This window comes from Bubalus bubalis, chromosome 3 (assembly GCF_019923935.1).
Source record: "Bubalus bubalis isolate 160015118507 breed Murrah chromosome 3, NDDB_SH_1, whole genome shotgun sequence".
NCBI lineage: Eukaryota > Metazoa > Chordata > Mammalia > Artiodactyla > Bovidae > Bubalus > Bubalus bubalis.
In genome coordinates, this window is record NC_059159.1 from 70,482,706 (window position 1) to 70,504,594 (window position 21,889).

The 21,889-nt window shown below is 53.7% G+C and overlaps 1 protein-coding gene across 2 annotated transcripts in view; it reads left to right on the forward strand.

The window, feature by feature from the left end:
• Nucleotides 1-1,025: 1,025 nt before the first annotated feature.
• FAM167A (family with sequence similarity 167 member A) overlaps nucleotides 1,026-21,889 on the forward strand; it is a 31,685-nt gene continuing 10,821 nt past the window's right edge. The window contains exons 1-3 of one of the 2 annotated variants that reach the window (XM_006060252.3): nucleotides 1,026-1,605; nucleotides 7,235-7,385; nucleotides 15,387-16,181. In XM_006060252.3, the coding sequence (XP_006060314.2) occupies nucleotides 15,810-16,181 (372 nt within the window). In that variant the 5' untranslated portion in view covers nucleotides 1,026-1,605; nucleotides 7,235-7,385; nucleotides 15,387-15,809. The remainder of the gene's footprint in view (nucleotides 1,606-7,234; nucleotides 7,386-15,386; nucleotides 16,182-21,889) is intronic. The other variant, XM_006060251.3, reaches the window with a different exon arrangement.

The following is a 21,889-nucleotide window of genomic DNA, read 5'->3' on the forward strand; positions in this document are numbered from 1 at the left end:
CCATGGGGTCACAAAGAGTCAGACCCAACTGATCGACTTTCACTTTCACTTTTCATATTTAAGAGCTAGAGTCAAGAGGTTTGGTCAATGCCAGGGACTCTCCAGAAAGCCCCTGTTCAAGAACACGTGCAGGTTTAGCACCGTCAGCCTGTTTGCATGAAGAGGTGCTCCCGTTAGTGGGGTGTCTCCTTTGACAAAATCCTTAGTGGATGTCCTAGTGAAAGAGGAAGAAAGGAAGTAGGACAGGACTCAGATGGGGAATTGCACCCAGTGAGGGTCATGGGCACCAGAGGGAGCTGAGTCCCACAGAAAAGAAGGCGGTTCACCTTGGGTCAAGCCACTCTGCAGCCCCAGTCCTCAGTGTGTACATCTACCCTGGAAATAACGATGCTTGCCCTGCATCTCCAGTACTGTCCTGAGATAACTTTGAAGGAGCCCGCAGAGAAGAGTCAAGAGTCTAGGAAAAGAACCTGGCCGTGTCCAGGCTGCCCCTGAGAGTAAGGCTAACTTCCAGTAATCAGCCCTGGGGCAGGAGATCCCAGGGGGAGGAGGAATTCTGCCCCCGTTATTGGGACTGGAGTACCCCGTCTGCAGTCAGGACTGATCCTAAAGGCCTGGGTAGGGCAGCCCTGGTTGCAGTCCTGTATGTGTCTTAGGTGCCTGGAGCTCTAGGCTCTGGTGGAGCAAGGGCACCCATCTCCAGTGGTTCCAGTGGTTGGCATGGCACCTAGTATTCTGTGCCTCGAGGCAAGCTGTGGTTAGTGGAGAGAACACAAGCTCTAGGGCAGCGCCCCCCCGGTTCCCCCCCCCCCCCCCCCCCCCCCCCCCCCGCACCCCAGTCCCCGGACTGGTCTGGGAGACGGATCTGGAAGAACGTCTGCTTCTACTTAGCCTCTCCGAGCCTCAGTTTCCTCATCTGTAAGCTGACCCACCGAGGGGCTGTGATGGTGTGCTACGTGCTGGGCACTCAGTCTACAGGCCTTGCTGCCGGTGGTTGGCATTCAAGCCGCTGGCGGGTGGCGTGTAGGCTCCCTGTTTGCCGACACCTCTGGAAGAGGGGTTCTCCTGCCCCCTCCACGCAGGCAAACTGCTGACAGCGGCGAAGCCACGTTGCCATGCTTGGAGGAAAACCGCCTTGGTTTCTTTCTTTCTTTTTTAAAGTCTATTTGGGTTTGGTTTCGTCTAGGGTTTGGGCCATCGCGTGCGGTTTGCTTCTACTCTCGGCTGCTCGGGTTGAGGTCCTGGCCGGGAACGAGCAGCTAGAAGGGCTTTAGGACCCGGCGCGCCCCGGGCCCGGGAGCCCCGGGGCGGAGAGGCTTGAATGAGAGGCTGGAGGGGGATCTCGGCTGAAAGGACTCACGGCGGAATAGCTCCGCTGTCGCCAGGCAACCGCCCTGACGCAACGCTAAAAAAAAAAAAAAAAAAAGTCCCTTAAAAAAAGAATAGTGCTGAGAATTCACCGTAGCACGAGAGAAAGGGAGGCAGAAGCCGGCTCAGCCCCGAAGCCGGGGCCAGAGGCTGCGGAGGAGCCGGGAGCCCGCTTCGAAGGGAGAAGGCGGGGACCTGATGACACCCCTGGAGGGGGCCTCGGAGCGCACGGGGAAGGTGGGTTCGCGGCTGTGTGGGGATGATCCCAGGTCTGGGGGCCGGTCTAGAGGTGGTTTGTCTGTTGCCTTCGGCGCCGCCAGGGGAGGGGGCTCTTGGGGCACCGCAGGTCCCCAGAACTGGCAGTAGAGGGGAGCAGCGGGGACTGCGGGAGCACCCACCTCAGGGCACCCTGGAGTGGACACCCCGCACCCGCCCGCAGGAGATGAGGTCCTGCCTCACCCGCTCCTGGGTGCTTGCTGCCCTCAGCAGGAGTGGGACGGGTGGGTGGCCTCCATCTCTCATATCCCAGCTGGCCTCTTCCAGGGATAAGATTTGGGTGGAGATTTGAGCTTTGAGATATGAAAGGGAGGAGCCCCACTGAGTCTCTCCAGGTATCCTGACCGCTGGTCACCTCCAAGCCCACCTGGCCCCCTCTGTCTACTTCAGGCTCAGTGATGTGGGTGTTCCTGTCCCAAGGATGCAATCACTAACTCAGGAGAAGTGACCCAAGGGCACTTGGGCCTGAGAGTGCTCTGAAGGGCTGAGGTCAGTTTGGTCAGCAGGAACTGCGCAGCCAGGAGGGCCTGGGGGAATGAGTAGCCCTGTGGCTGACTCCCGGTCACTGAGAGAAGGCGGGCAGTTCTGTACAGGCTGTGGCCAGGAGGCAGATGTCTGTGTGCACCAAGTCACGTTGACTGTTATGCTTTTTTTTTTTTTTAAATCCCATATTGCTTGTATCTGTTTCTCATTCCCTGTTTCTCCTGAGAAGATTTGGAAGGTGAGTTGATTCCAGGTTGGTAGACCACTGTCTCAAACCCACAGCCATGCTCTCCAGATTGTTTCCACCAGCTCCCAGCAGTTCCCAGTGAATCCCAGGTGGAATGAGCTAGATCCCGCCAACAGGGCAATCCCTAGAGTGCCCGAGGGAGGCGTGGTTCTAAAGCAGCTTCCTTTCCGATCCCCAGAGACAGTGCCACCGCCCTCCAGGCGGGATGCTGAGCTGGGCAAAGTCCTGGGAGAGCAGAGATGGCCAGGGCGCCTCTGCCTAGCCGTGTCTGCGGGGTGGGAGCTTCTGCCGGCGGGTTTTTAAGGGGCTTGGCAAAGCAGCCAGGAGCTGTACTCAGAGTGCACAGTAATGACAGCTCTTTTTCCCTGAGTGCATTTGCCAGTCGGGCATGGCTTGAGAACCCTGCGCACCCACTGGCCATTTTATTCATGATCGCCCTTCGAGGAGACATTATACCCCCATTTTACCAACGGGTCTCCAAGAGAGTCAGTAACTTGGTGCAGCGCGTGGGACTGGTGAAAGAGCAGAGAGATTCAGCCCCACATGCCTGACTCCTAAGACAGTGATCGCAAAGGAAGGCTTTGAACATCTGAGCAGAGAGGGAAGAAACCAGATGAAAAGCAGGCTGCGTGGTGGGGCTTGTCCTGTGACCTGGGAATGTCCCTGGCCGTTTCAGGGGCCCTATGGAGCCAGGAGAGAAGCCAGGCTCTGCATTCCACCTGGCTGGCTTCAATCCCACTCCCCTGAAGCCAAGAGAGGAAAGGGTCCTCCCTCATCCCCTTTTCCTCTTTGCCCACTCGAAGATCCCCAACTTCTTGTGTACTTGCTGTCTTGTCCTCCCAATTACATGCATGGGATTCCACTAAATAAACAGTCCCACCTCCATATCTACCAGCTTGGCCTTTTTCCAAGAGGGACTGGGGCAGGGAAGTAAATTCAGGCAGTGCCTAAGTATCGCTGAGAGAGATCCACTGAGCCCCAGCCCAGCGAGGAAGAAACTGCTTGTCAGTCTCCTCACGCATGCAGGTGGCACTCTCTAGGTAAATTTTGCTCATGGAAAACTCCCTTGGCCCCACAGGAGTGTCTGGAATTCCCAGAACCTTCTGGGAGCTGTGCCTTCCCCAGCAGTCGCTCTTTGTTTGCCTGGGACATAGAGCTGTTTGCAGAGGTGGAAGATGAATGACAGTTGGAGCAGTTTGACCTCAGTTTCCTGACTAGGCGGGAAGGGAGTTCTCACTCACGAAATGGAAATCTTCTAGGATTAATCAAGATGACTCTTAGCATGCACATGGACTCTGGGATTTGGACCTGGGTGAGGAGAAAGAAAGGGAAGGCAAATTCTGAAGCAGAGCTCAAGGAGGTGCGTGTGGACTAAACAGAGGGCAGTGGGCAAGCTGACCCGGAAGGATCTGGAGGTGGACAAGGTGGTTAGAAGGAACTTTGTCATCAGCCTGTAGAGTTTGAGCTGCCCCAGGGGGTCAAGTTGCCAACGTGAGTTAAGAAGACTGCAAATGTCAGCTTCTGCATGGTTAGGACAGCTGCCCCGGTGCAGGAAAGCCCATCACTGTCCCCTCCCCTGCGCCCGTCTCCCCTACCCCTCCATACTTCTCTCTGGAGAGGCAGGAGAAAAGAGGAAAACAGAGAAATTGTCAAGAGAAGTTAGCAGTGTGCAATCTTTTGTCCTCTTGATGCCACCCAACAGCCACCCCCCACCCCCAACCCATAACAACACTAGCCCATGAAAAGCTCCTTAAGGAAGGAAATGCAGAGCATAGGAGCTATTCTCCCTGTGGGCACACCATCCAGGAGGGTAGGGGGACAGTGAACTCCCCACCATCATGGGCTACCTCGCTCCTGGCTCCTGGGCAGCAGCCTTCACACAGCCCTGGGGAGGGGTGGGGTTCATCTCCTCCCAGGCACAGACTGAGCCCCACTTCTTCAAAGCCATCTGTCCAGGACAGCCAGAGATTCCCTCAGGTATCCTGATTCAGATGTGGGAGCTGCTTATGTATTCCCAGAGGCTTTGTCGTCAGGCTTGTCCCTGGGGACCTGGAAGGCCCAACTCAGAGCTGGTTTCCAGGAACATAATGGGCAGCCACAGCTCAGGGTCACTGAAGGCTGAGCAGCCTTTCCTCATTCCAGGAAGCCAGCCGGGCCTGAGTGTGAGCTGGCCAATTCAGCCCCGGGATGCCAGCCGGGGTGGTGCATGGTGAGGAGTACACAGGAAGGTTCTAGATCAGGATCTTTGACAGGGCAGGCCACTTCAGGCCCTTGTCATCCTTGTCCATCATCAAGTTAAAGCCACACTGTCTCCCCCAGCCCGTGAGCATTTACACGTGTCTCGACCTGGGGACATCGCTTTACTGACCTACGGGCTTGGTCCAGACTCTCAGGCTCTGCTGTGTTGTTGTTTGTTTACTTGTTTGATGGCAGCCACTTAAGACTATGAGTTGAGAGCAAACCTCAGTATCAGGCTGAATGAAAATAAGCCTCAGACTGAACTCTGCCACCCATCTAGACATTTTTTGAACACTTGTTTATTTGCAAATGGGTCCAGCAGAGGTCAGACGGCCTGTTCTGTGAGCTTGGTTCAACTCACAGTCGTCTATCTCTCTAGAAGGCCCGATCATACCTCCCTCGAGATCTTGCCAGATTCTTTCTCCCTACTCTTTCATGAGTCAAAATTCATTTGGCCAGCATATCTTGAATACCTCTGTTTTCACCAACGAGAATGCATTTCTAATGTTTACTGTGTTAACTGTCAAATGTCTGGTGTTGAGCAGTAAGAAAGATACTCAAGCATTTGCTAGAGCCCCTTCTGGAGTAGGGAACCCTACACTAGGCTCCCGGCTGGGGTTGGGATGTCCCTTGTTGAATGCAGCTGGTTTCCGCTGGCCTCACAATACCACACGGAACATCTCATGTCTGTGAAGGATTTTAAGGTCAATCATTGACATCTCACCAAGGAAGCATAAGACGCTAGCTCTGTTTTCGAGGAGTGCAGAGTCTGATCAGAGTTGCTGAAGAGAACAGACCATTTGTGCAGCCCAGAGTTCTGGGCTGACAGTAGAGTGATATTCTGCAAATTCTGGGGCACACAGAAACGTGTGAGCTAACTTCAGTGGTTTGGCAGCCAAGGAGAGTCCAGCCAAGCACTGTCATGGGCAGGAGGGGACTGTCCTACTAGAGGCATAATTAAGAATTCACAGACTCTCATCGGATCCTTGCAAACCTTTGCAGTTGATTCCATTATGATCCCAAGGTCAGAGAATTAGTGTCAGGGCTTAGCCATCAACTCTCATCCACCAACACCCAGCCCTGCCTCATCCCTAACCTGTTCCATTTCTTTCTCCATTTCTTTCTCCAACTCCTGATTCCTGCCCTTTGTGAAGTGTGAATTCAGGCAGCTCAGCATCTGGCTGTGCTCAGCTCACGCTGACACCAAAGGGGAGCAGGGTCACACATCCTACTTTCTGTTCTGCCTGGGGCCCCAGAGAGTGCAGGGCTGTGCTTTGGGGGAGCTGCAGACAGAGCTCCCACACATCCTTAGTACAGGCCTTGCCCAAACACAGGGAAACTCTGAGGGCCCTGCACCCCCGAGAAGTCAGCACGCCAAGACAGACTATGCAGAAGCTAGTGAAACTTCTTAGGACGTCCTTGCCAAACCATTAGGCTTTGGAACTTTCGATGTAGAGTGAAACAGAAAACCAGTCATCCCGATAGTTTCCAATTTGAGCCTGACCTGGTTGCTTCCGCTTATTTGAAGCTGAAGCCTGTTATCCTGTGGACTCAGATAGTCCTAACTCTGACTTGTCTGGGAGCTGAGACAAATGCCAATTAGGGGACCCTTGGGTGGGGTGGATACACCCTGCGGGAGAGGATGCACAGCTCCTGCATCCTCAGCTGTGAAACGTTCCCTGTTCTTAGAGTCAGAGTGTCTGCTCAAACAGCCTTCTACTTTGATCTCTGCAAATTGCTTTAAAGGCCACTCTGTGTCTGCTTTCTGCCCCCTAATCCCCGCTGCCATGGCCTTTGGCCAGAAGAACCCCGCGGTCACATGCAGCGGTTGGCCGGGCAACGAAGGGTTGCCTCACCCCTCCTGTGCATCTCTGTCTCCTCAGGGTTCTCACGGAGGAGAACCTCCGCCTCGGACTCTGTGTTTCCCATGGCTAATCCCCCCGCTCCCCCCGAGGGACCCTCAGATTCTCAGGCACCTTTCTCCCGCCTTTCGGAGCTGAGTAGCCCTTTCCCAGGGCCTTGCAGCCTTGGAAGGGACACGGTGGCGGGGATGCTGTGTGGCCCAGCAGCCCCTCCTCTCCTTTCAGCCCGGCAGTAAATTATATCTGTGGCTCCCGGGAGCCAGGACCTCTCCCCCACCCGCGGGGACACACAAGTCTTTTTTGGAGGTTTTCTCGGCCACCTCTTTCACTGGGGAAAACGATAGGAAAGGTCTCTCCATTCCCAGCCTCAGCGGGAGGTCTGTGCGGCCTCTCTCTGCAGCAGGGAGCAGGCCATCAATTATTCAGCGTGGACCGAGCTCTTTGAAAGCATAGAAGTCCTGACAAGGATTTTTATAGATCCTTGCCTGCTCACAGTGTCCCAGAGAGACAGAGCAAGCTTTCTCGGTATTTTAGACATTGGAAGCTCCACTTGGAGTCAGAAGATGTGGGTCCAAGCCCAGCCAGCTCCCCGAAAGGAGCTGTGTGACCCCAGGCAAGTCTTGCAACATCTCTGGTTTGTGGCTTCTCTGTTATACTCTCAGGAAGGTCTTTCCACCCCAGGTCATGGAGTGAGTATGGGGAAACATTTGTAAACTGCAGTGTGATTTCCCAGTGTTTGTGATGGCTCCTGTGATTTCAGGTGTGGACAAGGGAGCTCTGAGTGATAACCTGAGGTGCAGCCAGTTAGCACAGGACTTGCAAACCAAGCTTCACTGGGAGAAACGCCTGAGAGAGCACGGATGAGTGGGTTCCTCTGTCCCTGCCCCCTGTGAGTGTGACTTCGTGACAAGGTGAGAACCCCATGGGGTGCTGTGGTCTAGACTCTGCACTTATTGGCAGGGAATAAGGGTCAAGGCCATTGCCCCCAAACCATGCATTTCCGAGGGGAGAAGCGAAACCCGAAGGGGAAGTGAGTCACCACAGTCACTCGAGTTGGTGGGGGTGGGGACGGGGTTCTTGGAGCTGACTCCCAGGTCAGGGACGTCTCTTTCCCACCCAGGCTGGGCCTGACCAAAATGGACCCATTCCTCTCCCCCAGCAGCAGTCCTGGGACCCCTGGAGCAGGCAGTGAGGGAGTGACGAATGTAGCACCCCCCAGCTTCCTTCCACCCGTCCACTGGGCTAGAGGACTGTAGAGTAGAATAAGATGGTGTCTGAACTAGGCTCAGAGACTTGTTGGGAGAAGGCAATGGCAACCTGCTCCAGTGTTCTTGCCTGGAGAATCCCAGGGACGGGGGAGCCTGGTGGGCTGCCATCTGTGGGGTTGCACAGAGTCGGACACGACTGAAGCAACCTAGCAGCAGCACAGCACAGCAGCAGCAGCAGAGACTTGTCAAATTCAAACATGAGGCTACATGGAAAGGCTTAAACAGCAGGTTGAGACCAGCTTCCTAAACCACCCCTGCCTTCCCCACTCAGACTCACTAGAAACATTCTGACCTTGAACTTGCAGGGGGTCTTCTACTGGGCAAGAAACCATCTGGAGGTGTGAATTTGTTCACTGGTTCACAGCACCACCATCCTCAGCATTGAATGAACATCCACTCTTTGCAGAACTCGGAACACAAAAGAGAAAGGAAGGTCCTTCCCATCAAGGAGCTAGACGGTGGTCAGGGAGCCTAGACACTCTCACCGTTCAAGGTCACACAGGCCTTGGGTGCAGCGCGAATGACAGCGCTGGGAACATTCAGAGGATGGCTTGGAAGGTGGGGTTTTCTAGAGGACTTTGGAGAGGAGACTCACCCTCAGATGAGCCTCAAAGCAGAGCTCTGGACCCAGCGAGAAGGGCGTTCCTCAAGGGCCAGTGATGGGCAAAAGGATAAAACCGACTGTCCAGAGAGTCTTCCTTCTTTCATTCATCCTATCACTCCTTCACTTGTTCACCGAGTTTACTGAGCACCTACTATGTGCTAGGCACTGTTCTGAGAGCTAGGATCACAGGAGTGAACAAGACGACATCCCTACGCTCAGGGGCTCACATTCCCATGGATGACACGTGATCCGTGTGTAATATCCTAGTTATGTGAGTGGGAAGAGCTACAAAGAAAAAGGAAGCAGGGACGTCCCAGTGGGCTGGTCAGAGCTGGTGTCCGTGGAGGTGGCATCTGAGTGGTGGTGTGAGATCAGGGAGAAGTCAGCTGACAGAGCAAGGCATGAGGGCAGGGGCACAGTCTCAGAGCCTAAGAAGAAATGGTTGGAGTCTCACAGTGGTTTCGGGCAGGAGGAGTGATCTAGGCAGCCAAGGGGTGGCTTTCTGGAAGTGGAGAGTGGAGGGTTCTCCTGGTGGCAGCTTGTGGCTCCTGAGGAGCACATCATGGGTGGATACCACCCCACTGTCGTCACCAGCCTCCCCCACTGTGCATGTCCAGAGCACAACCGCAATAAAGCCCACCCCACCACACACACACGCACGTGCACACACAAACACATAGACGCACACACACACACAATGTCCCGATTCATTCCGCCCCCACCGTGCACCCACAGTTGGCACCCAGGGTCCTGTCTCTGCACCATGTCTTCCCCATCTCAGGTGCTCCCAACACCAGCTTTGACCAAGACCAGGAATAAAGATGAGCTGGGAAAGATGATCTGTGCAGGGCCAAACCAACAGTGTCCCCTCCTGCTTCAGTCACCATGGCAACCCCGGAGGAGGTGAGAAAACACGCTCTCTGGCAGCTCCTGGAAGTGCCCTGGAGACTGTGGGTCGCTCCATGGGGCATAGGGCTGTGTCCCCCAGCCTCTCATCCCTGGTTGTTAGGGCTCCCACGAGTCTACAGAGCACAGATGGGGTTTTCCAGCCTCTATCGGCCACAGGAGGTCAGTCCTGAGGCCCAGCCCTGGGCTCTCTGTTTAAGATAAGCATCAGGGTTTTATGATGAAACCCCATACTGAAAAGCCAGCCTCATCACAACTCCACCTCCGTGTCCCACACCTACTGACCTGTCACTCACCTGGAACAAAGAGGGATTCGCTGCTTTAGAAGAGGAAAGAAAAAGATTCAGGTGTGAGTTGCAGCCTCAGCCACGTTGGAACTTCATAATGTGAAGTGCAGACCACAGAGCGCTTTTCCCCGACTCTGTGCTTTCAGCCCTGCGGGTGGCTGTGGGACAGACACTGCAGCCACTTCATTTTCAAAAGAGGGGCCGAGACCCAAGTCTCCCAGCTCCCGCTGGAGAGGGATCCCCCCCTCCCAGAGGACAGACCTGGAGCAGGAAGCAGGGGTCCCTTTGTCTTCAGCCCTGGCAGCCTCTGACCTGCTCTCAGGGCACACCTGCGGGTGGAAGGTGGGGCTCTGTGGCCCTGCTGGGAGGTGGCCTGCGGGCCTGGCCCAGCTAAGGCCAGAATGGGTGCTGCCGCTCCCCTCCGGCTTAGGTGACCCCTCAGCCCTGGGCCTGAGTCCGATAGGTATTTTAGGCCTCAGGACACATAAAACACCCCCACAGGGAGGCTCTCTTTTAGGGATTGGTGCGTCCAGCCTGACTCAGGAGTAGAAGGTGGATGAGCAGAGGCAGTGGAAGGCACAGCAGTGGACCCAGAGCCGGAGGTCCGGCCCTGGGAGTGGGCCCCGCAGCTGGGTCTGTCTTCTGCAGAAACATTTCCACAGTGAAGAACTGGCTACACTGTGGCTGAGGCCTTCACAGGATCTGACTTTCCTCAGCAAGGCAGATCTGGCCGGGATGGGATGCCTTAAGGGGCTGTTCATCTCCACTCCAGTTCCTGCATATTGCCCAGTGCTCTGCTGCTGGAGGCCAGGGCCAGCCTCACACACGTGTGCAGAAGAGCCTGTGCTGCGGGTATCACCCCAGTGAAAACCAGAGCATGTCAGCTGAGGCACAGGGACCCATGGGTGGCATTTCTACTAGAAGGAGCAGCAGAAGTGTAAATTTGCCCGTATGGAAAATTCTTATTGCATCCTCATCAAGCATTACCCATAGTAGATTGTAAATTAGGAAACAATCAACTGTGGATGCAGGTGGAGTCTTTTTTTTTTCCCCCAAATATTTATTTATTTGGCTGTACTGCCTCTTAGTTGGAGCATGTGGGATCTAGTTCCTTGACCAGGGTTTGAACCTGGGCCCCCTGTGTTGGGAGGGCAAAGTCCTAGCCAATGGCCCACCAGGAAAGTCCCTCCAGATGGACTCAGTAAAAGCTTCTTTGAGTGGAGAGCAGTCATCCAGCCTCAACTGGAGGTGGAATCACCCCATCTAAGGGACACGTAGAAATGTGGGGGAGAGTCTTTTGGTCTTCATCTTATTTTATGACACTGCTTAGCCATCAGTTATATGCTTTGGCTCCCCAAATGAACTGTTTGCCCCCCTCATTTCCAAGAGTCAGCCCTCATGAGGCTCAGAGTCCAGTGGAGGAGACCGTGGAGAAAGTTCCTGGTAGAAGTGCTGTGGTCTAAGAGGCCCACTGAGCCCACTGTTTTGAGCCAACCTGGAGCCAGACCACAGGGGTTCAGTTCCCACCTTTTCAGTTGGTTCTGTGACCTGGGGCTGGCTACTCCACCTCTCAGGGCTTTGATCTCCTCATCTCGGTCATGGAGATGGTGATAATGCATGCCTCGTGAGGGTACTGTGAGGACTGAACGTGTTCGTGCATGTGGAGCTCTTAGAACAAGGCCTGGCTTGCGCTGCTCTGAGACGTGACCTAATGTCGCTGTGATGACATGATTGTCTCCCTGATGTGGCCTCGTGGTATTGCGGGGCACGTGCAGCGTGGGCAAGTCGAGGAAAACTTGAAGGGGCAAAATTCCTGAGAACTGAGATGTGGAAGGGAGCAAAGGGCGTTCTGGGCTGAGGGAAACAGCTTGTGCAGAGTCGCAACGGCCATGAGAGGGCCCGGGATTCAGTGTTGGAAAGGTTTGTGTATCACGGAGAAGAAATGAGTCCCTTCTAGTGGAGAACCCCAGACTAGAAGGAGCAAACTGGAGCCTGGGGATCCAGACTGCTGGAGAGAGTGACTGAGACTTTCTTGGGAAAACACAGGGCAATAGGGAGGGAGGGGGATACTTCTCTGGTGGTCCAGTGGTTAGGACTCCACACTCCCAATGGAGGGGGCCTGGGTTCAATCCCTGGTCAAGGGACTAGATTCCACATGCTGCAACTAAGACCCAGCATAGCCAAATAAATAAAAATAAGTATTAAAAAAAGAGAGAGAGAGCAAGTGTCCTGTGAGAGAGAGAGAGAGAGAGAGAGATGAGAATGGGTCTTCAGCATCCTTACTGCTCTCAGAGCCCATCTAGGAAGCGGGTTTGGAAGTTGTCCAGGAGGATAGATTAGGTCATCTTGGGATGAGATGTTGGCCGCATGACTGGGCTGCACCCACCTGACTCCCCCAGCAGCCAGGGCATTAGCTCATGGCTGGCACGGCATCCTTTGTAGCAGCCACCAGGGGCCCAGAGCGAGCCAGGAGCATGTTTGAACAGCAGTCCTTGTGTGTGGTGTGGGTCCCAGGTGCTGACACGTCACTACTACAGAAGCTGATCTCCCCCAGGGCTTGTCTTCTGCTTCAGGAACTTCACGTTCTCCTGCAGCTCAGTGGCTGCCTGGCGGGGCGTGCCCAGGCCTGGAGGGATTACCGTCCAGCCTTGTTTTTCTGGATGTCCCAGGTCCTAAATCTGGCAGCATTCTCTGGTTTCTCTGCTGGGACTCTCTGTCTTTGCCAAGTCCCCAACGACTGTCACTTTGTCTCGGGCTTACTGTAGACCAGGCACTGTTAAGGGCTGGATATTTGTCACCTTGCCTAGTTTTCAGAATGACCTACAGAGTTGATAGTATTACCCTAGGAGCCAGCTTCACGAGCAAGGGACCTGGGCAGCCCCACAGAACCCTGTCCTTGGGTTCATGCTCTGCTGTCCCTGTCTTGAAAATCTTAGTACTTTTTTTTTTGGCTACCCCTCAGGTCTTAGTTGTAGTGTGTGGGATCTTTCATTGCGGTGTATGGACTCTCTAGTTGTGGCTCACGGGCTCTGGTTTAGTTGCTCTGCGGCATGTGGGATCTTAGTTCCCCTACCAGGGATTGAACCCGTATTCTCTGCATTGCAAGGTGGATTCTTAACCACTGGACCATCAGGGAAGTCCCCAAATCGTAGTACGTTGTAACAAGGTGCCCTTTGACATTTTGCACCAAGCCCAGCAAATTCCATAGGGAGTCCTGATTCTCCCCATTTGTCAGGAGAAGACACAGAAGCACGGAGTGGTCTGAAGCCACATGCTGAAGATCACAGAACTGGGCCCCTGGGGGACTGACGCCAAGGCCTATGGCCCCTGGAGGAGGGGACATAGGAGGGACACCCAAGTCCCTCAGCTTTCCTGGGCTCGATCTTCCCATTCTTGAAATAGGGTGATACCACCTGCTCTTCACTTCCGCTGTGGCTCAGCTGGTAAAGAATCTGCCTGCAGTGCGGGAGACCTGGATTCGATCCCTGAGTTGGGAAGGTCCCCTGGAGAAGGGAATGGCAACCCACTCCAGTATTTGGCCTGGAAAATTCCATGGACTGGATAGTCCCTGGGGTCGCAAAGAGTCGGACACAACTGAGCAACTTTCACTTTTACTTTTTTCACCTGCTCCTCAGAGCAGCCATGAGGTTTGAGGGAGAAGACAGACACACCAGGGGAGCCTTATACGCTCATGCTCAGCCAATCAGGGATCAGCACGGGCTGACTCCCACAGACGCTCCTGCCGATACTGCCAAGTCGTCCTGACACCATCTTGGAACTGATGCAGAAACCGCTGATTAAAATAAGCTCCCCGCCCCCAGGAGGTAGCTACACGACAGTGGTCAGAGCTGTTTCCCCCCAGAAGGAGCACGCCTCCTAACAGGTCCTCCCTCTGCAGGGAGGGTGCAGCTGGCAGAAAGGGAGGCAGACAGACGTCCCAGTAGCTTCTTCTGCTCACAGATCTCAGGGCTCATCTCCTTAAAAGGCTTCGCTGGACATCACCAGCGCTCCTCTGTCAGTGGAGGATGCCCTGGAAGGTAAAACCACCCTGGGCACACTCCAGCCAGACTCTGGCACCTCAGCAAAGAGGCGGATGGTGCCTGGGAGGGCCCCCAGACAGAGGCTAATGGGTCTTTAGATTTGGAGAGATTCTTGAGAAGCCTGGATGACAGTGAGGCTGCATAGAAGGCCCCCATGAGAATGCCCCACATTTGCAGGTTGTGCTATGCCTACAGAAAGTCCTCACAAGCCTTAGTTCTGCCAGTGTCCCAAACCTAGGGGGCTGGTATTGTCACTCTCCATTTTACAGATGAGGAAACTGATGCTCAGCAAGCCTGGGAGCACTTACACCTGAGCGATCTGATTCTGTCTCATGCTTCTGTCTCAAGATCACTCAGATCTGTCTCTCAGATCACTTGGGAAGCTTTAAAATATGTTGATGCCTGAGTCTGGCTATAGACTAATAGTCAGGACCCTTGGGACAGGCCTGGGACTCATGTGGAGGTTCCTCGGGGGATTCTCATCTGTGTGACTGGAGCTGAGAGCTAGGTTCCTCTGCCATCAGCAGGGGGAGATTTCTTTTCATTCCTGGAGCCAGGTGCAGTACATCGCTCTGGTCAGATGCGATCTCAGGAAGGGGTTGCAGGAACCGTCCAGAGAGACAGCAGGCTCAGCTCTTGAATAACTCCAAGCCCAGGTGGGAGATGAGCCCACAGCCTCCCTAGTGGCCCAGCCCTCACACCATCGCCCCATGCCTGGTTCCCATCACCCTAGACACACAATCACAACTCTTTGTTTCAGTTTTTCTCCTTAGGCACATCCAGGTCAATACAAATCTCTTCATTCCCCATCTTTTCCATACCAAGTGTCCTCTCCGGGCTGCAGATGTCTTGTTTTTTTTTCCCCCACATAAGCTTTATCTTGGACCTTGTTCCATACCAGTTCAGTCTTTTGCCCAACCTCATGCCCTCACACAAATTTTCAAAACTCACTCTGAAAACCAAGGACTCCTCTTCTCTGCCCAAGTGAAAGCTTTCCCACTCTGATGGCCCACCTCCACCTGCCCACACCCTGTGGGACACGGAGGCTGAGAGCCCAGGGCCTGATTCTGGCTCAGTTACTTCCCTGCCTCCCTGTGATGGGACAAGGGCCTGGCTCTCACCTCCTTTGTGGGGGTGGGAAGGCCAAGTCAGATCAAAGAACTGCAGCCCCAGCCCGGGAGGTGCTGCTGTGTGGGCATATTAGGTGAATGTGAGAACCATCTTTGTAGATGGTGAGTCATGGCCTCACTCCGTTTAACCATCCACCCGAGTGCAGCCTGGTCTTCCTCTGCAGGTTTCTTTGCTTCCTGCTCTGATGAGGTGAGGTAAGGTGTTGTCCTTGGAGAAAGAAGCTGAGGGTGTGCAGTAGGACTCGCCCTGAGGAACTGGAGCCTAGGAAGGGGCTGTAGTGGGCAGGGTGGGGCGGAGTCAGGGGTCTCTGGACCCAAGGCTCACCTGAGGCCGCCTGGGGACCACCCTTTCCCTCCCGCTGGCAGCCTTAGCTCAAAGAGACCTGAGCCTGCATCCTTACTAATCACTGGGAGCTCTTGGGTGAGCCATGTAACCTCTGGAGACTCTGACTCCTCATGCATAACACGGAGACAAAAATAAGTAATTATAGACTTACAGGGAGGATTAAATGAGATAATAGGGGTGGAACCATTTCCTAAATGGTAAGACACTGTACAAAGTCCATTCTTTCCTGCATCGACTTCAGGCACTAAGCCTCTCTGAGCCTCCACGTCCCCTCCTGAGGCTGTGTCCAAGGGAGGGGTCAGCACTGACGTCATTCCAATCCTTCCTGCAGGTCCCACACCAGCCAGCAGCTTCCCGCCGCCTGCCCTTCCTGCGAAGCGGACGGGGTCCATCCTGCATCCCCACTGGCGTCTGATCTGCCTGCCCCTCCAGCACTGATAGATCTTGGCAAAGCTGCCCCTGAAGATTCCTGCTAATGCTTGTCTGTTCCTGCCTCTTGCAAAGCATGGCGCCCACAGCACTCCAGGAAGCCTCTTAAGCCCTGAACGTCAGCAGCTGCTCCAGTGGACACTGTGCAGGTCCACTCCGCCCCCTCTGGACTCCTGGAGCTGCGCCCTTCCTAGCGATGCCCTTGGGAGCCTCGGCCCCCACTGGATGAGACCCTTTCAGAGCAGGACTCGACCTTGCTGCCCACCAAGAATCCCACGGCACCTTCCACCACCTCTCATGTCTGGCTGTCCGGGCAGGTTCTAGAATGTCTATGCCCCAGATCCAAGTAGAAGAAGTGGCCAGTGGGGAAGAAGGGCCGGCAGGAACAACCCCACCTCCAGATGACCACCTCCGGAGCCTGAAGGCCCTCACGGAGAAACTGAGGCTGGAAACCCGCAGGCCTTCCTACCTGGAGTGGCAGGCCAGGCTGGAGGAGCAGACGTGGCCCTTCCCAAGGCCGGCAGCCGAGCCACGGGGCTCTGCAGAGGAGGAACCCTCGCTCTTGCGAAAGAGGGCACTCAGGCCGCATCCCCCACCTAACGGGAGGGCTAACCAGGATGATGGGCCCCCGCCCACTGGCAAGCTGGAGGGCTTTGAGAGCATCGACGAAGCTATAGCCTGGCTCAGGAAGGAACTGGTAAGTAAGTGGCTGTCCCTTCAGGAAGCCCCAGAAAAGAAGCCTTTCTCTGTCTATATCCCTGCTAATTTCACATCTTCCTATTCAGACAAGGGTGGGCCTCATTATTATGTAGGTCCATGTGGTCCGTGTGTCCATCAGCCCCCAACCACAGGTACTTATGGAGAGCCTGAGCCCATATTCTGAAGGTGTCCCCAGCCTTCCTGATGCCACCCCGAAGCCACAGCATTCCACACTGAGTGGTCCAAGAGCTGAGCGGTTCAAGAAGTGAGTGAGGTGCTTGTTGTCAATTGCTGATCCTCCTAGAGCCAGGTGAAGTCGGGTCTGGCAGAAGAGTCTCTTGAGCTCCTTCCTGGACTGTAACTGTGCCTCTTCCTGTCAAGCCCTGTCATCCTGCCATCCGCCCTTGTGATCCTTTATTCAGCAGCCACTCTCCCCATGGCGCTGTGCTGGGCAGTGGGGCTGTGTAGCTTGGGCTCAGCCCAGCAGTGCTCTATGCACATTGAGGGGTAAATAGGGAGATGCCTGGGGTACATGGCTGATCAGGCCTGGCGGGGGTGAAGGCTTTGGGCTGAGCCTCGGAGACTGGAAATTGCCAAGAAACCAAGGCTTCCCTGGTGGCTCAGAATGTAAAAATCCACCTGCATGCAATTCAGGAGACCCGGATTAGATCTCTGGGTCGGAAAGATTCCCTGGAGAAGGGAATGGCAACCCACTCCAGTATTCTTGCCTGGAGAATCCCATGGACAGGGGAGCCTGGTGGGCTACAGTCCAGGGGGTTGCAAAGAGTCTGACACGACTGAGCGGCTGATGCACTGGGTGAGAGGGCATCCAGCTGGAGTAAGTGTGAGCACTGGGCGTGTACTGGGAGCTGGGACCAGCAGCTCAACCCTTTTCCTGCCCATGGTCATGGCAGACTCCCATCAGTGGTGGCGCTCAGCACATGAGAAGGGGGTAGGCATACAAAGCTGCGTCGTTTGGCTCTTCTTAACCACTGTACTATGGGGTGTCTTCCAAAGGCAGTTGATTTTGTTCTGTGACTCCTAAAAATGTCACTTCACAAGAGATGTCGGCAGGCAGTCAACAGAATGTGTAGGGTGGGGCAGAGGGAAAAACAAAACTGGTGAGAGTCCAGCCCTTACACTGTGGTCTCTTTGAATCCTAGAACAGACCTTTGCAATTGGTATTATTGTCTCCATTATACAGATGAGTAAACTGAGGCTCATAGGAGTCAGACGACCTGCCCAGAATTATATGACTAGTAAGTGGTGAACTCAGCCTTTACCAGTGAGAGCAGAGCTTTGGGGAGAGAGGCCATGGGTGAGGGGGGTCCCCCCCCATAGGGCCCTGTCATCGGGCAGGCCTCTTCAGGTGGCAAGTAGAGAAACTCTCAAAGCAGAGACTCTGCAACTCTAATGGGAGGATTCTGATCTTGTTAAAATGAAGATTCTGATCCTACAGGAATGGAATCCTTGATTCTGAATTTCCAACAAGCTCCAAGGTAGTGCTGTACTGTTGGTCCACAGACCACAATTTGAGAATCTAGGACTGAAAAGCAGGCAAGACTGGGGTCAGAGAACCAAGACAGGACCTCAGAGGGGAGTCCCAGGACCCCCAGGCTTGCGCCCTAAGCCCTGTCCCTGCTGCATCTACCCTATAGGCTTGGGTTTCCCAAGTTAAAGTCACAGCATCCCACGCTGAGTGGTCTACGAGCTGAGTTTGTTCAGAAGACTGTAAGTCTGGCCAGAGCAGCCCTAATACAGATGCACGGGCAGGCCAACTGAAACATGCAACTCTGCCTGCTTCTAAGATTAAACACTAACAGAGGCAACCTATAAAATCCTTTGACTGACTTGAAAACAGAGTCGAACGTTTGATCAACATGCCCGTTCTCTGGTTTTAAGTCTCAAACATCAACTTCATGTCATTGTTTTCCTCATTTGTCATCTGTTAACTTGTTGAAGGTGTCATTAAAAATTAACCCATTAAAAAAAAATAGTCATTTCAAAATTGGTTTCAATAACCTTTGTTTTATTTTAAGCCCAGAGTCAAGTTTTCTCTATACCTGGGTGGACTTTCTCTGGCAATTTGTCAGGCTCACTTGCAAATAGGTCTTTTCTCTTGATGTGGCCAAGGAAACCAATTAAAAACCTGCAATTCAGTCAGCCATGTGGCTGTTTGCCCTATGCAATGCCAAACTCAGTTGCTTGGGAGTTTGGGCTCGGTCGTGGGTTTGTGCCCTGAATAGGTCTCTATCTTATCCTGGGACAGTTGATGCATCGAGTGAGGTGTGTGCGTGCTCAGGCGTGTCCAACTCTTTGGGACCCTGTGGACTATAGCCTGCCAAGTTCCTCTGTCCACGGGATTTTCCAGGCAATAATACTGGAGTGGGTTGCCATTTCGTCCTCCAGGGGGATCTTTCTGACCCAGGGAATGAGTGAGGGGCTTGTTGTCAATTGCTGACCCTCCTAGAGGCAGGTGAAGTTGGGTCTGTAAGGATGGGTGGTCCACGCCTGCCTCCTAGGAGGCCAGTTCAAAGGTAGAGTGACTGCTTGAATGTTGGTTTATTTCCAAGGCCAGAGAGGATCCTAGCGGCACCGTCAGGGTCTGCCCTCCCTCTCAGCTTTGACTGCAGGGCAAGTTCAGGCACTTCTGACACCCCCAGGGATTTGCAAGTAGTGAGTTTTCCTTCAGAGTCACTCATTGTGGGTAGAAGGAAGGTGGGAATACTTAAACACCCTGCTGGCACTATTTCTCCAGCCAGCAAGACCTGACCTTTGGTTCTCCAAGTGTCCAGGAGAGGTGTTGCCACCCAGCCATGGCAGGCAGGGCTGCCAGCTCTGTACTTGGCGGCTTAGGCCCTCTGACTCCCCAGGTTTGCTTTCTGGGAAGACAGACTCGGAGCCGGGTGAAATGACCCTCTGTGACTTGGCTTTATCCGGGTTGCTCCCGCTGCCAGAGGTCACAGCCTCCAGCTTTCCACCTCCAGAGTAGCCTCACTAGGCCAAGGAGCCCGGAGTTGGTGGTGGGGTAGGGGAGGGTCACCTAGAAAGGGCATGGCCCTGAAGCTGTGGGACTCAGCCCTCTAGCTAAGCCTGGAATTCAGAATGTCACAAACCTCTGACTCAAGAGTTCACAGCCCAAGAGAAAAAAAGATGCTCCCTTCTGCCTTCTGTCTTCAATCCTAAAACATTCCCCTTGCCAGCTTGAAGAATAAAGGAAAGGGAGAAATCATCTCCTTGGCCTGTGCAGAGCCAAAACTAAAACCAAAATAAATAAATAAAAATCCCAGCTTCCTAAGTGCTTGTCTTTGTGGCAAGAACCCCTGAGCATCAACAGATATTTTTCTCTTAGCCTCACGCAGGTGTTTGATCCCCACAGACAAAGCCTCCCGCCAAAAAGGTGTTTATGGTTGTTAGAAAAAGGAAGAGAAACCTGCCAGGTTTTAATAACTGTAAGGCCTGCTGTGCCAGGAGTCCTGTAGCCGTGGACGCAGCTGGCCCCTCGTGGCCACAGCTCGGGTCCAGCTTCTCCAGGTTAACCTTCTCTTGCCTGCGCTGCCCGCTTGACAAGCATGTGACTAGGGTGTCCACACACTGCCCTCTGAGGCCAGTGTTATCCATTGCCACTGAATGATAATGGCCGAATGACAATTCAGGCTCACTGAGCATCTTCTGATGGGGATGGAGGTGAGAGGCATGAAGACACCCACATTAACCCTGCCCACCTAGGAAGCATCTCATGGTCCCCAAAGCACTTTTACATGCAGTATCTAAGTGAGAAGAATTGGAGGTATTTGCTCTTCCCATTTTATGAGAAGACTGAGGCTCAGAACGATGATGAGCCTGAGGGTCAGAGAGTTTAAGTAACTTCTCCAAGGTCTTACACAAGGGTGTGACTAAGCCAAGACCCGCATCTCCAGGCTTTGGACCCAGATCTCTTTCCTGTGTACTGGGTACCGGTGCTCACATCAGATGTTCAAGTCTGGGGCCAGGAGTTGTCAAAAAGCCTGCATTTAAAATTCTTCTGATCTCAGAATGTGACCCCTGTTATTAGCAATGTCTTGTAACAACCCTAAAGCAGGGATGGAGGGGGCCATGCCCAGAGCATGGTGAGAATAATTAGTTGCTCAGAGCCATCCAGGCTGGGTGCTGGCTGAGATAAGGTTAGATGCACAAGGGTTTCTAGCTCTATTGTACCTTTACTCAAGGCTCCTCCATGTAGCTGGGCTTTCTGCCTGTTGTTCCTGCAGGAGGAAGACTGTCCTGTTAATCTGGCCAGACACTGCTCTTTAGTTGTTACTAAAGAATTGATCAATAACCTCAGATATGCAGATGACAGCACCCTTATGGCAGAAAGTGAAGAGGAACTCAAAAGCCTCTTGATGAAAGTGAAAGTGGAGAGTGAAAAAGTTGGCTTAAAACTCAACATTCAGAAAACTAAGATCATGGCATCTGGTCCCATCACTTCATGGGAAATAGATGGGGAAACAGTGGAAACAGTATCAGACTTTATTTTTTGGGGCTCCAAAATCACTGCAGATGGTGATTGAAGCCATGAAATTAACTTTCCTTGGAAGGAAAGTTATGAGCAACCTAGATAGCATATTAAAAAGCAGAGACATTACTTTGCCAACAAAGGTTCGTCTAGTCAAGGCTATGGTTTTTCCAGTGGTCATGTATGGATGTGAGAGTTGGACTGTGAAGAAAGCTGAGCACCAAAGAATTGATGCTTTTGAACTGGTGCTGGAGAAGACTCTTGAGAGTTCCTTGGACTGCAAGGAGATCCAACCAGTCCATCCTAAAGGAGACCAGTCCTGGGTGTTCATTGGAAGGACTGATGCTGAGGCTGAAACTCCAGTACTTTTGGCCATGCGAAGAGTTGACTCATTGGAAAAGGCCCTGATGCTGGGAGAGATTGGGGGCAGGAAGAGAAGGGGACGACAGAGGATGAGATGGCTGGATGACATCACCGACTCAATGCACATGAGTTTAAGTGAACTCTGGGAGTTGGTGATGGACAGGGAGGCCTGGTGTGCTGCAATTCATGGGGTCGCAGAGCCGGACACGACTGAGTGACTGAACTGAACTGAACTGAACTGAAAGAACTGATAAAGGTGTTTCCCTGGTGGCTCAGCAGTAAAGAATCCTCCTGCAATGCAGGAGACAAGGGTTCGATCCCTGGGTTGGGAAGATCCCCTGGAGGAGGGCATGACTACCTACTCCATATTCTTGCCTGGAGAATTCCATGGACAGAGGAGCCTGGTGGCTACAGTCCAGGGGGTCACAAAGTGTGGGACATGACTGAGTGATTGAGCATGGGGAGATAGCCAGTGCCGTGTGTAGGTGCTGTGGTAGGAGGAGTCCAATGTGGGAGTCTCTCTCACCCTTCACGGTTGGGGGACAAGGGCTCAAGGGCTGAGCTGGGCCTGAGGACGTTGGCATGGGAAGGGTTGGTTCTGAAAGAGGGGACACAGACCTAGCATGACTGCTTCAAAGAACCAGGGGCTGAGAATGGGGGCCCGAGCAAGGAGAGAGCAAGGGAGCCAAGAGGGCTGGTTGTACCTTTGAAGGGTTTGCAGAAGGGGAGAAACCTGAGCGCTGGCCTCTTGACTGAAGGGCTGAGTGCAGAGAGCGGGAGGGAGGCAGAGAGGTGGCTGGTGCAGGTGAGAGGTGAGTGTGGGCGTGCTCACCTGCCCCTGGCAGCAG